The 13,978-nt window shown below is 50.5% G+C and overlaps 2 protein-coding genes across 10 annotated transcripts in view; one reads left to right on the top strand and one right to left on the bottom strand.

The window, feature by feature from the left end:
- The window catches only part of STAG1 (STAG1 cohesin complex component), a 180,333-nt gene extending 173,545 nt beyond the window's left edge, over positions 1-6,788 (bottom strand). For all 4 annotated transcript variants that reach the window (XM_082767502.1, XM_082767501.1, XM_082767504.1 and 1 more), the window contains exon 1: positions 6,569-6,788. The gene's annotated coding sequence lies outside the window, so the exon portion shown is untranslated. The remainder of the gene's footprint in view (positions 1-6,568) is intronic.
- A 259-nt stretch (positions 6,789-7,047) lies between these two features.
- SLC35G2 (solute carrier family 35 member G2) lies at positions 7,048-13,742 on the top strand. 6 transcript variants are annotated; one of them, XM_082767571.1, is made up of 4 exons: positions 7,048-7,503; positions 7,677-8,915; positions 10,706-10,779; positions 11,956-13,742. In XM_082767571.1, the coding sequence occupies exon 4, from the start codon at positions 11,978-11,980 to the stop codon at positions 13,211-13,213; it is 1,236 nt and encodes a 411-aa protein (XP_082623697.1). In that variant the 5' UTR covers positions 7,048-7,503; positions 7,677-8,915; positions 10,706-10,779; positions 11,956-11,977; the 3' UTR covers positions 13,214-13,742. The 6 variants fall into 6 exon arrangements, with proteins under 6 accessions (XP_082623697.1, XP_082623695.1, XP_082623696.1 ...); XM_082767569.1 differs by having other exon boundaries at positions 7,048-7,512; XM_082767570.1 differs by lacking the exon at positions 7,677-8,915.
- The last annotated feature ends 236 nt before the right edge of the window (positions 13,743-13,978 follow it).

Here is a 13,978-nt window from a genome sequence, read left to right as displayed (position 1 = left end):
GATACAGGTGGCACATGCTGGCACTGCACCGGCAGAGACAGCGAGTTCTGCACAAAGGCTATGGACCATGGTGAACAACAACATTCTTGCAAAAGGTCCTGTGATCCTCACGGGTGAAGTCCTGGTAGAAATCTCTGGGAAAATATTCTGAGGGATTTGAGCAGTTTTACTCCAAGTTTTAGCAGTTTCATAACAATTTGCTTGCCTAGAGAAAAAGTGTCTAGGAAGTAAGGGCAGCTACAATGGCCAGCCACCTGTTTTAAGCGTGACTTTTTGCTTCCCTTGGTTCTTACTTCTCTCACTAATATACTTTTATTTTCCCTCTGAACTTTCTACCTGGACACTGACACACAAGCAGTAACAAGAAATCATAAAAGTAAGGCGTACCAAGGAGAAAAGTTTGTTTTACCAGCTTTAATGGCTACAACATTAACAAACATTTCAACCCCAAGATAAGAGGTTCACAATTCAACAGCCACCTCGGGCGCTAAGGTTTGCGCACAAGAACCACCCACGAGTGCTTTCATTCCACAATGCCAGCGCTCTGCAGTTAAGCACAGCAACAGAAACGTGTAAAATCTTTCCTTTGCAAACACAGCTTGTTCTGGTTTCTTTGAGGAAGAAAAATAAGTATTACAGTATGATCTTGAAGCACACATGTTAAAAAAAGCCAGAAGCAGGGCATTTTGTTTCCATTCCTTTTCTGACAGCGCCGGTAACGTAGGTTTCACCTGAAATTTGACTAACTGTTGCCTGTGTTCTCCCACTCAATGCAACAGAGAGCAAGTCTTCAAGTCACCAGGCAGGCTGTGGGAACAGAGACCCTCCTTCTGTCCCACTCAGGCAGTTCCGCTCGTTCCACTTCAACACTGGGACACCCGATGGGACCTGCCTGCACATCCTCACTGTCATCCAACCTACCGTCCTTTCGTCTGCCAAACAGGCAGCACTGCCATCATTCAGACTGGCCATATCAAGTGAAATACAGTACTCAACATCTCTTCCTCTTGAGGTTCTCAATGCACCCAGCATCTTGCACAAAAGGGTAGCAATTAGTATCCAAAAATTGTCTCAAAATGTGTTTTAGGTAAAGAAAATTTCAGCTCCGTGTTAACCACTTTGACAGAAAACAATGGTCCAAATAGAGCTTACAGCAACAATACTTATTAAAAATATTTTTAAAAGACTGTCCACAACTGGGAAAGGCAGGAGATGTAAGCAAACCTACAGAAATTACACCATTTCTTCTGGCCCTTTTTAGAAGGATGAGGAAGGACACATCAGTGAATTTGACTTCCATAAATGCAAGTAGAAAGATCAGCTAGAGCTAAAATAGAACGAGCCTCAACGAGATAAAGAAAGACACCTGGAACTGTGGAATAGAAAGGAGACAAAGAAAAACAAACCGTGATCTGTACCTAAAAGGACAGAGGATCAGAAACGTCAGTCTTTCAGAGAAGTCCTTCAGAAGACTTGGTAGATATCCTTACCATTTTGATCTTCACTCACACTTTCATTCTCCGAGCATTATATACAGCAAAACACATCTCAAAGACAGCTGAGAAGCAGTTTGGAAGCAGTCAAAAGCAGGCAGACTTCAGCACCATCAGTGAGGAGGTTCTGACAGCAACTTGCATGCCCTGTACTGTATTGTTTTGTTGTATGTTATTTTACAGTATCACCACAACTGTGAATTTGACCTTGTGACCCTACAGAAACAGGCCTACACAAATGCATTCTGTACGCGTACCCTGTGCTCTCTGTTCTCTCCTCTAATTCCCACTATCCCTAATTTTCAACCTCTGGACCAATTCCTGCTACATTCAGCAAGATTACGTGATCAGACACCAAAGAAGCCACGTAATGGAGACTCAAAACAAAACAGTCTTCAAAAATTCTGCTGCTTGAAGCGGTGCTTACTCTTGGGCAGTTTATAATCGTACCTCTTCTCCCACCTAACACGCTGTGTGGCCACAGTCCAGAGAGCCACAGACCAGCTAGTAGAAGCTATTCTAGAGATTAAACCAGTAGACAGCAAAATAAATGACAGTATTTATAAATGGCAGTTGTATTTTCCACTCTTAAGCACTAACGCATTGGTATCTTCCTGCTCCTATGGGATTCTAACCCTCAAAAGGGGAGGGAGAGCGGCTCTCAGCTTGTCATTTGATTTTTCTGTTCCAAAAAAAAAGTACCACATGCTGTCCTCTGCTATTAAAGAAGCATGCGTCCAAGAGGAATTGTTTTGATTTTTTTCATTGTAGCAAACATTTGGAATTTAGAAACGCTTGTGACGCACAGGTCTGTTCCCGTGCACCTCTACAAGGAAATATTTTTCCTACAAGCCGAACAATCTGTCAATGTTGTTTTCACTCGGCTAACCTGCCAATATAATACAAGTCTGCTCTGTGGAAAGTTACAGAATATAGGCTCATTTGATTTATTTATAGAATAAATGGCACTTATTCTGGTGAACTCCTGCACAGCAAGGAACACATGCTGGCTGCATGTTGCCTCACGCTGCTTTCTAGTAAAACATTACTTTTGGGAACCACCCCAAACAGCTCGCCTTTCAGCTGAGGGAGGCAAGGCCTCACAATTCAACCTCTTGCTCTTAATTCACGCCTTCTTATGTGCTTTAAAACAGATTACAAATCCATCCCAAGCAGGACGAGCATCTTAGCCATGGAAGGAGCCCTTGACATGCAGGTTGGGGCTGGGCAGCACTCTGGATCTGCACATGTACAAGCTGGGGGCCTGAATGCTTGAGGGGAAAAATGTTGTATGTGTACCATCTGTACCAGGTACAGCATCACCCATACTTGCAAGGTGGATGTTTTCTTCCAAAATAAAGCGGTTCTGACATTTGTGTAAATGAAAATGGAATTACCAAATTCACCAAGTTTAGATTGGACTTACATTTCAGAATAGGGCACACGATATCATTTGGGATCAATAAAGATAACCTGACAAATCTATCATGCGAGTCATCCTGCTATTTCAAGTATACAGTTATTAAAAGCATTTTACAAACTTTCCTCCAGAGATGTAAATGAAAAAAAGCTTGTAAAATTATTAAAACCAGGAGTACAGTTCCTTTAATATTAGCAGAAGGACCTGAATCCCTGGGTGTTCTCCCACAGACGGTACACACAGATTGTCAAGCAGTGAAACCATTACCTGTACTCAGATATTCAACAGGACTTGTCAGATTGTAGGAAATGGCTACAAAGTCAGCGCTAAGGCAGAAGACGACGGATAGAATTTTCCCTTTGCAACTCCTCCTTGGTTCCCTCAGCCAGCTGAAGGTGGTGCTTACCTTAAAATTAAAAAAAAAAAACTTCTTCCCAAAAATCACACTTGCTTTTGGAAGCATATTTTCACACTGAAGGTTGCAATATGGGGTCATAATAATGTTCTCTCAAGTTCTTATTTTCTAGAGGAACAAAGAAAGGTCTTTGCTTTCTGATCACATATTCAACACCCAAACCTACAAAGTGAGATCAGTTTGGAAATGCAAAACACTAAAGAATAATGAAGAACAAAGGGAGATGCCCTGAACAGAAACAACACAAGAATTATCTGCTGGTGAACTCAAACTTTCTAAGATTTCTCCTTCCCTTCCACGAAAGAGAACTAACTCTACACCCTTCTATTTTTAGCCACCAAGAGAACACAGCTGCACTGCAAATGAGGCGGAGATGGGAACTTGAAATAGGGGAGCATGAGAGCTCCGCACGATAAACAAGTGACAAGAGGAAAAACCCCAAAAGTCAAAAAATAGAATAAATCACCAAGTATCTTACAAATTTTGGTTGCCATTTCCAATCCGGGTGCCAGTATGTCAGATTTAGATGAGGTGCATCCTTATCGCAGTGCCCAACTCCAGCATCGCCTTTCAGTTTTGGCTTCAAGCACCAGAAGGCTGTAACCAGCCTTACCCAAACACTCGGGGAGCTTCCAGGTGCAGAGCTGGGCAAACCAAATCTCTGATGCCAGCCACCCATTCAGGAATAGCACCCCATCAAAACTCACTCTGCTGTCCCTGCACAGCTTATGCAGACAAGAAGCCAAGTTTGTTGGTTGGGGTATGCCTTGTTTACAGAGCTAGTGCTTTCAAATCCTTGGCAGTGTGTTGGAATTTTTTTTGCATTTTGCTAGAAAACAATTTACAAATGCTATGCTAAGGACATGTTCTTATCCCAGTAACAGGACTTTTCTTAGTAAGTCATCACAATTAAGCGTTTCTCTCCCACCACATCTTTACACTCCCACAGGCTCACTTGCCTACTAAAATTATATTTAAAATGCCAATGTTGAGCCACCTCATATCACAGCAAGTCCTTGCAACAAAGGGAAACAGCAAGAAAACAAGCTCAAGGTACATATTCTTCTTTACGCAAGCATTCTTTCAAATCAAGAATATTCACCCACCAAGTTCCTAAACATCCTGAGTAACTCATTCCACCAATGCATCCAAATACATAACACTCACGAGCCTTCTGGGCTATCACAAGGTGCGCGGCAGTTTCAGTAGACGTTACATAAAACTTGAATATGAATGGCAGGCTACAGAGATAGCAGCTTATCTCCTAAAACCTTGGAGACCTCAGCGGTAAAGCTCTGAGATGAGGATCCCAGCTGCTCTCAGAACTTCCATCCACAGTATATTGCGTGTGGAAGTTTGGCCATAAATGCGGCCTCAGTGAACTTCAGCACATTGGTAAAAGGTGAGGAACCACGGGACACCGCAAGCTGCCAGCTGCTCTGGTCCTTAAGCTCAGCGGTTGCAGCAGAGGTGCTCTGAACCTCCACAGCTGGCCCTAACCGTTCATTCAGCTTCAGGAAAGTACCATTTTTCACTGCTCCCTCCTACCGCTGTAAATCCATCAGCATGTCCATTGGCGGTGGAGACCAAGAATTTCACCAGAGCGCCCCGCATTGAGCAACCAGTAACAATTAAGTCCTATCAGCCTAATCGCAGCCCCGGAGTCTGCCTCTCCGCCCTGCTCCCCAGCGAATCCTGCTGCGCCACCACACCGCCGCTTGGGCCAGCTGGCCATTTCAAGAGAAACTCACACCCACCACAAGAACTTTCTTGGGCTATCCACCAAAGGTGATCATGGGAGAGCCAGAGAGAAAGGATCAACCAGCCTCCAGCTCCTCAGAAGAACTTCTTCCCGTACTCAGGGCACCTTTAAGTGGAAAACATACATGTAGGCTCTTGTCCAGTGATTTCTTCAAATTGCTTGATGGATTATAGTGTTGAAATACTCACTCAATGACCTCGTTATCTACAGATGAGCAAAAGCTCACTACGCAAGGCAAAAACTCCTTTGGATCTGGAAAATCTGGACTAATCCTTCATCCACACCACCCCTATCTCTGGTGCAATAACACAGGGAAGTTGGGCAAGCCTTAAGATGCCTGAACCCAGACGTTAATGTCATCCACTGTACCAAACACATGAGACAACGCAGGCACGGTTGCCTTCGTTCTGTGACCTGGAGAAGGCTTTTTGTCCCTCAACAACTTCTTACAGGCGACGACCAGATTAACTCTACAGAACCAGAAGTACCACGAAATTGTGCGGAACACATCACCGATACTCATCGAGCGGCTCGATGGAGTTTAATTAAGCTCACGCTGCTAGCGGAAACTAAGTTGTTCTGACACCAACGCCGGCAGCCACGTCCCGCGGGTGTGCTCCACGGCCACGGCTCCCCGCTCCCGGGGGCGCAGCTCTCCCCGAAGGCCCCCACGCAGCTCCGGGCGAGGCGGGGGCCGGCTGGGGACCCCCCCAGCCCCTCGGGACCTCCCCGTCCCCCACGGGAGGCTCTGACCCCCGGCCCCATCTCCCAGCCCCAGCATCCCCCCGGTGCCACCGCTCCGTGACACCACAGCGGAGGGGGGTTGGGGGGGGCTCCCTCGTGTCCCCAGGGGGCCTCGTGTCCCCAAGGGCCCTCCCGGGGCCTCCCGCCCCCACAAGCCGGGCACGGCCCCAAGCCGCCCCCGGTCCCCCCCCCCCGCCGCCCCTGGCCGCCAGCCAGGCGCCGTCCCGCCGCCCTCCCGCGGGCCGTGCCGGGCCGAACCGGGCCGGCTGCGGGCTGCCGGCGGCTCCGTCGAGTTTCCCCGCCCGCGGCCCCGGCAGCGCCACCCGCGCTCCGCCCGAGCATCCCCGCAGCCCCGGGGCGCGGCGCCCAGGCCCGGGCGGTGGCGGCGGGGAGGAAGGGGGGGGGGGGGGAGGCGTAACGGGAGGGGGGGGGGGGGGAAGGCCGCCGAGCCCGGCCCCGCGCCCCCGGCGGCCCCGGCGGGGACAATGAGATGGCGGCGAAGAGCGCCGCGCCCGGGGGACCCGCCGCTCCGGCAGGAGCCGCCCCGCCCCGCGCCGCCTCCCTCCCCTCCCCTCCCCTTCGCCTCTCTCCTCGCACGGGCAGCGCCCGCTCCCGGCCCGGCCGCCGCGGAGACCGAGCGAGCGAGCGAGCGGCCCCGGCCCGCTGCCCCCGCCCCTCGCGCCTCCATCTTGGATCGGCGCCGCGGACGCCCGCCCGCCCCGCGCCCCGCTCACCTCGGCCCGCGGCCGCGCCGCGCTCGGGCGGCGCCCCCGGGAGCCCCGCGGAGCGCCGGAGCCGGCCGGGGCCGGGCGGGTGCGGGCCGGGGCCGGGGCGGCGGCGGCGGCGGCGCCGGCGGGGGCCGCGCTCAGCGGAGCCGCAATCCTAAACCGCCATCTGGCGGCATTTCCGACCGCCAATGGCGCAGCCGCCGCCGAGCCCGGAGCCCCGGCGCCCCCTGGCGCCCGCCCGCCGCCGCCGCTGCCCCCCGCGCTTCCCCCCCCCCCCCCCCCCCCCTCCGCTGCCTCCCGCCCGCCGGGGGGGGCGCGGCCGGGGCGGGCACGCGGCGCCGCAAACGTCTTTCGCGCGCAAACGCCGCGCGTGCGCCGCGCGTGCGGGCGGGAGAGAAGGGGGGGGGGGGCGAGGCGTCGCCGTGGAGACGGCGGTGGGCGGGGCCTGAGGGAGGCGGGGCGGGGCCCCCTGACAGCCGGGGCTCCCTCGCTGAGCCCCGCGTTGGGCGCTGCGGGCTCGGTCCGCGCTCCGTGCGCGGTGCTCGGCGCCGTGCCTAAGCACCACAGGCTCCCCGCAGTGCCCCTGTCACACACAGCCCGCTCGCCACTCCGTCCCGCCGCACACAACCGCGCTCCCTCACACCGCCTGGCGCCGCCGCCGGGCCGCGGCAGCGGCCGCAGCCGTGCGGGTGCTGTGCCCCCGTCACGCCGCTCGGCGGTGCCGCAGCCATGGCCCCCGCCCGGCCTCACGGCGCCTCGGCCTCCCGCTGCCCCTGAGGGCGCCCGGCCGGGCCGTCGGAGCGGCGGCAGCGGGCTGAGGGCGGCTCGGGGCCACGGGGCCGGGCGGTGCCGCTGCTCCCGGGGAGGAACGGGAAGGAGCCAGCTCGGGAGGACGCCGGCGGGCGGTGGGCAGGAGGGCAGCGTTGCGGAGGAGGCGCGAGGTGAGGCAGGTAACGGAGCCGCCGGGGTGACGGGGGCGTCCTGCGGGGCGCTGACGGGGGCGGCCGCCAGCCCCTGACAGGCACCGCCTGCGGCCCGCCGACAGTCGCGACGATCGCGGTCTGAGTCTGTCAGGATTCAGTTCTGGTTTGTTTTGTTTTGTTTTTTCCCCCAGAAGCGGCAGAGGGACAACCTGCCGGGCCCACACCTCAGGGCGTGGGGAGGGCTGGCTGCTTGCTCCTGACTCCGGGGGGAACGGCAGTTGCCCTGCCTGCGAGCCCTTCGTGACGGCTTTGCAGGTGGCTGGCTGAATTTGGCCAGATCCAGCAGAGCTCCAGACTGTTTTGCTGCGTTTATTGGAAAATATTGGTTATGAGCACCAGACAGACCTCGAAGGCAGGGCAAGAAGTCGAGCCCAGCCTCCCAGCCCTGGGCAGGGGAGCGGCGCACAGCCCTGTGGCTCTGCCCACCCCTGTGCAGGGCTTTGGGGGCTGCAGCAGGTTGCCTTTTTATGTAAAGAACTCGTGGAGTGTGTTGTATTAGTGATCTGTGGTGTTTATTGAATCCCTTGTGATCAGGTGTTCACCCGTGGGAAACCAGTTCGCATTTTGACAGCCGGCGATGTCCAAGAGCTGCCAATTTAAATGGGCGCCTCAAGTTGTCGTTTGAATTAAGAGTGTTTGTTTCGTTATATGACATGAGAATTTGACATAGTACTTAATTGTTGGCACTCTATTAAATTGGATTCAAAATCAAATTGTATTTTTCAGAGAACATGCAAATAAACCATCTTAAGTTTCCAGATACGAAGGGAAACAAACAAACAAACCAAAAAGCCTTCCTGTGATCTCCACAAAAGGAATCAGCAGAAGGAGAAGCAGCAAGTTTTCTGCACAGGCTGTGCTACCTTCCGATTGTTTTACATTTATGCTGAGGATTGACAAACATGGATTTGGGTTATGCACCAAACTGAAATTCTTGATGGTTAAGAGAAGCAAGACCATCAAAGAGTACAAACAAATCTCCTGTGTGAGAGATGGCATGACACTTGTCATATATTCACTGCTTAGTAGAGAAAATTAAATTTCAATTTAAGCACTCCTGCTATTTTTTGTTACTTCTCATTTCCTGCCTTTCTCATGCCTCATCTGTTTGCCCTTCGGGTCCCCAGACCTTCCAACTGTTAGTGTTCACAGTGCTGAAGGAAATACTGGGTCTGTATAGGACAGCCATTTTGAGTTATGTGCTCATGATCTATTGTTTTCCTCTAGAGAGATCCCTGAATACATTACACAGGTCCAGTACTAAATTTGCAAATGCACGTTGTCTCTTTTCTATTCCCTTTTTCATTATTTGTTGGAAGAAAATGTAATCTAACCTCAGCAGGAAAGAAAGAAAGCATGATATGCTCATGGTAAGAAATCTTTTTTTTTTTCTTTTTTTTTTTTTTTCCATGAGCCAATAGTTGCAGCATGTACTCATCTGTTTCTTAATGAGATGACTGAGGTTGTACAGGCTGGATTCACTGCCGCTCTGATAATAATGCCAGTTGTGCACCATTTGTATTATTTTCCTCATGCTTTGTCCCTGATCCATACAATGTGGAGATCAAGAAGGTGTTAATTTTAAGATGTGGGGAGGAGGGCAAGGCAGAATTGTGAATTTAAAACACAATGGAAACAGTAGGTAGGAAAAGCTGTGATGTGGAGCACACTGCCTTCCTGGCCTCATTCAGTTCATTTTGCATTTGCCTGTTAAAAGAATCTGAAATTAACAACTTGCCTTAAGGGAAAAAAAAAAAAAAAAAAAGTAGTAGATGATAAGACTGGCTTACATTTCTGGAAGTTTTTGTTGTTGTTGTTGTTGTTGTTTTCCTTTTTATTTCTCTCCTTGGCATTTCAGCTGTTTCTTAGGTTTCTTGCCGTATATGCACTGTGTGTGAATGGAAACTCTGGAGCCCTCCAGCATTTAGTCGTACAGTTTATTTTGTCAGCTGAGCTGTGCTTAAAAAGGGTTGGCAGCAGAAATGTGAACAGGAGGAGTGCTAGCGGAAGGCTTCCTGAGTAGCCAGAGGTGTTTCTTGCCCTCAGACCCCTTTAACATGTACTGATCTCTGCTTCGGTGAGGTGTTGCAAGGCCAGGAGCGTAGCCTGCCAAAGCAAGAGTAAGGCGGTGCCCCAGGATACCTCGCTTACTTGGGCAAGTCCAGCCTGGCCCTGCCGCCTGCTCCAGCACTGGGATTGGGGCCTGCCCCTCTCCTGTTCCTCGTAGTCCCTACCAGATTCACTCACTCCACCTCTAAGAAGTAGACGACGGTTTAGCTGGGATATAGCAAGGGGTTAATAACCCTCAGTCCCTGAGGAGAGAGGAAGCCTGTCCCATTCTTATGTAAATTATTTTCCTCAGCTAGGCACAGGCAGTGCTTTGGCTGAGGCAGATTAGGGCTGGAGAAAATGCCAAGGCTGAGCCTGGCCTGGACAGAAGCGTTTCAGTGAAGAGCTCTGGCACCTGCTCTGACACTGCCTTTTGCTCTGTGGCTCCAACCCTGTGTCTCCCTGAGGATGTGCTGTTGTGCATCCAGCCTGATTGTCTACAGCCCGATCATCCACAGCCTGATTGTCCACAGCCCGATTGTTTGCTCCCTTGTGGCCCTGCACCTTCGGCGCCTGCCTTGTCTTGGTGCAGTTGCCCTGTGCACAGGGACTGCAGTGCTCTCCACACCTGTCCCCTGCAGGCATGAGAGACAAAACCGCTGTGACCAGCAGCGCTGGGCTGGACTCCTGGCGGCTGGGTCAGGAGGATGGGTCCTCCAGGGCATCCTTGCCTCTGCAAAGGCAGTGAGGCAGGATGGTGGGCATGGGATGATCACATTTTCTTGCTATTAAACTGCAGGAACCTCACACTCACAAAGCACCATTCATTCTTTAGGTTAGTTCAGTCAGTAATTCTGAGAGATGGTTGGAGTGGCTTTAGCAAGGTTACACCGACTGCTTGCTCTTTTCTTTCTTTTTATCTTTTCCGTAATGATGCACTGGGGTTGCCAGTTCCCCAGGAGCACAGCCTCTTAGGCATGGTAGTGTGTGTCTCAGATTTTCAACTTTCAACAATCAGAACATTTTGTGCCTACCTTGAGCATTAATTGCTGTGCTAAGGTCATTGTAACCCGTTCTGTTTGGTATCAGAGCATCTGCTGTTTCTGTTTAGACATCCGGACAAAGATGTAGATGACAGAAAGGTGGTTTCCCCTTCGGGCTTGGAATTGAACCTCTCAAGAGCAGGTAATTATATTTATTTGCTGGGACACAGTGGTGTTTGTAGAAGGCAGATCACATTTTCCTTGCTGCCGCTTCATTTGGAAGGGCTGGTGGTGGAGGGCACCATGCACAGCAAAGTAATCTTGGTGGCATCCCTGTGCCTGTGATAAACCAATGCCGTGCTGTCATCCTGGGCCTGGGGACAGCGATGGCATGCTTGGGGGAGAGCTGCAGGGGGGCTCCCTGTGAGCCCCCCGCACGTGTCTGCAACAGCAAAGCCCAAGAAGTGCTTGTGCTGATGACCGGGTGCCATGAAGGGATTGTTTGCTCGTCTCAGGAGGCTGATGCCACCACGGTGACACAAGCGGCACTGTGTGCGTTGCTGTGTGTCACAGTGTGCACCAACAGAGGCACCGAGGGGAGAGCTCACGCTGCTGTGTGGTGTGAAGTGGACCTTCAGCAGGAGGTGGAGGGGTGGTCTTGCTGCGGGGGTGTCTGTACACCCACCTGTCCCTTGGCTGCCAGCGGGAGGCCTGGTTAGTCATCTGGATCAGCCCTTCCAAATTTTCTCTATGTGAAATAAATAACTAAATATTGATTCGGACTTGCAAAACAAATCTGTTGCAAAATCAATCACTGGAAAGATGTGAAAAGAAGAGTTTGTAACACTGTCAAAGTATTGTTACAAAATTTGTTGTTTATTCAGGTACTAAGCTGACTTGCTCAGGGATCCTCCCTGTTTCCCTGCGGTGTTCTCTGTCAGTTTACAAACAAGGATGTCGTCTCCTCTTGCCAAACTTTTTCCGTAATCTTGTAACATTAGCAAGCAATTAACAATACGTATAATTCATAATTACAGGGTATTTACCATCCAAAAAGCTTTAGCAAGAGAACTTCCTCTTAGAATATGAATATACTAGAACATTATGCACCCTAACATAATGAGAATGTACATTATTTTCAGAAATTAGTGACTAAAGTTCTGTAGTTGGCTTTTAAGGAGATCCAAATGGCCTGACTATCAAAGGTATTTAGCAGTAGCAGACTGGAAAATTAAAGCAAAACCAAAAACAATGTACTAGTACTTGGACTTGGTTCATACAAATAGCTTGTAAACACTAGTAGCATTTGCATACTAATGAGTCTCTCCCTGTCCATTACCTAAAAAGATAACAGTGCATCCCCATTTTTTTCCTCAAGACCAGGACGTTTCTTCGAGGAAATGGATACATCTTCCCCAAAATACCCAGTCAAAAAGCGAGTGAAAATTCATCCCAACACGGTAACGGTAAAATATACTTCTCATTACCCCCAGCCAGGAGAAGAGGGATATGAGGATGGTAATGAAGATACTGGTGTATTTATGGAGGATAACCCTAAAAAAAGACTGTTGAGCGATGGGAAAAAGAGAGGAAGGACCTTTTTTGGTACGATAGACACCCAGCTCCAGCCAGCACAACTACCAAAAGCCAGTGAGATGGGGCATTTCCAGAACTTTCCCGAAGGAAATATACTGCAGTCGAGGAAAATGTGGATAGTGCTTTTTGGATCTGCCGTGGCTCATGGATGCGTGGCTCTAATTACGAGATTAATTTCCGATCGTTCCAAAGTGCCATCCCTAGAGCTGATTTTCATCCGCTCGGTCCTACAGGTTCTGTCCCTTACTGCTGTGTGTTATTACCATGAGCCGCCCTTTGGCCCCAAAGGGTACAGACTCCGGCTCTTCTTCTACGGGGTCTGCAACGTTATCTCTATTACCTGTGCTTACACTTCCTTCTCCATAGTTCCCCCCAGTAATGGGACCATCATGTGGAGGGCTACCACTACAGTGTTCAGTGCCATTTTGGCTTTTTTACTGGTAGATGAAGGAATGGCTTACGTAGACATAATTACTGTCGTCGGCAGCGTGTTTGGTGTCTGTCTGGTCATGATCCCCAACATCGTCAAGGAAGAAAACTCTTTGCTGAGTACCTGGAAGGAAGCTTTTGGCTACACCATGACCGTTATGGCGGGCTTGACCACTGCTCTCTCCATGATAGTCTACAGGTCAATCAAAGACAACATCAGCATGTGGACAGCACTGTTCACCTTCAGTTGGACGGGAACCGTGTGGGGAGCATCCACCATGTTCGTGCTTCAGGAGCCAATCGTCCCGCTGGATGGAGAAACCTGGAGCTATCTCCTTGCCATCTGCCTCTGCTCCACGGCAGCCTTCCTGGGGGTCTACTACGCCCTGAGCAAGTTCCATCCCGCTTTGGTCAGCACTGTACAGCACCTGGAGATAGTCATCGCCATGGTCCTGCAGCTCATCGTGCTGCGCATCTTCCCAGGTACTTACGATCTCATTGGGGGAGCAGTTATTTTGGTTAGTGTTTTTTTTCTCGCATGTTATAAACTGTCCTGGAAGAATTTAGGAAGACAGGATTATCAGGAGATTGTGGATTCTTCCATTAAATGAAGTGCAGTTTTGTTGTCCAGTCCTGGTTGCGTGACCATGTGAAAGTGACGTATTCCAACTCCGTTGTGTTCTCGTGTACTGGTCAGGTCCACTCCTTACTGTTTATCTTCACAGCTGATGTAGCAACATTGGTAATTTCAGATTTCCGTGACAGGTGAACTTGTTCTAGTGTGTACAACCACTGACATTTTTATGTCGTATGAGAAAAGGATTTTTGTCTGCAGCACATAGGGTGCATGAGTGGAAGCACAGATGCCCTGCCAAAGTGCAGGCCGAACCGTAGGCATTTTCCTCCTCACCTTCCTGGGATAAAGCAATACGGAGACAGAGGGATTCACTGGTGACTGCCAGTCCCGTGTGCTGGGGTAGTAGGAAATGAACAGTAAAAACATTACAATGGTCAAGCAGAGCGTTTGTGTCCTCTATAACACTCCTTCCACTCTGGCTGTAATGTTCTAAATGAAGAAATGGTAATGTTTCTGTGATGGGTACTTGTGTTTCCTGTGTGTGTATAAACAAAAGAATACATCCGTAAAGCATTTTGTGCTCTGTGGTTAAACTTCTCTCTCAATTGACACAGGAAGCCCAGACTTCTAGGGTTTTCTTTCCCCCACCCCTTGCGTGGGGGAAAAAACAGCCCCCAAAACTGGATCTCCACCTGTCCCCAGCTGTGAAAGAGGTCTCCAAGACCTGGAAGATCTCTGATAATAAAAAAGCTGCCCCTGGAGCAGCGCAATGTTATTTCTTTGGAACCACTTCTCCCAA

Source organism: Aythya marila (genome assembly GCF_965140915.1).
Source record: "Aythya marila genome assembly, chromosome: 9".
NCBI lineage: Eukaryota > Metazoa > Chordata > Aves > Anseriformes > Anatidae > Aythya > Aythya marila.
Note: the sequence above shows the minus strand (reverse complement) of the source record. Positions and strands in the feature narration are given on the sequence as shown.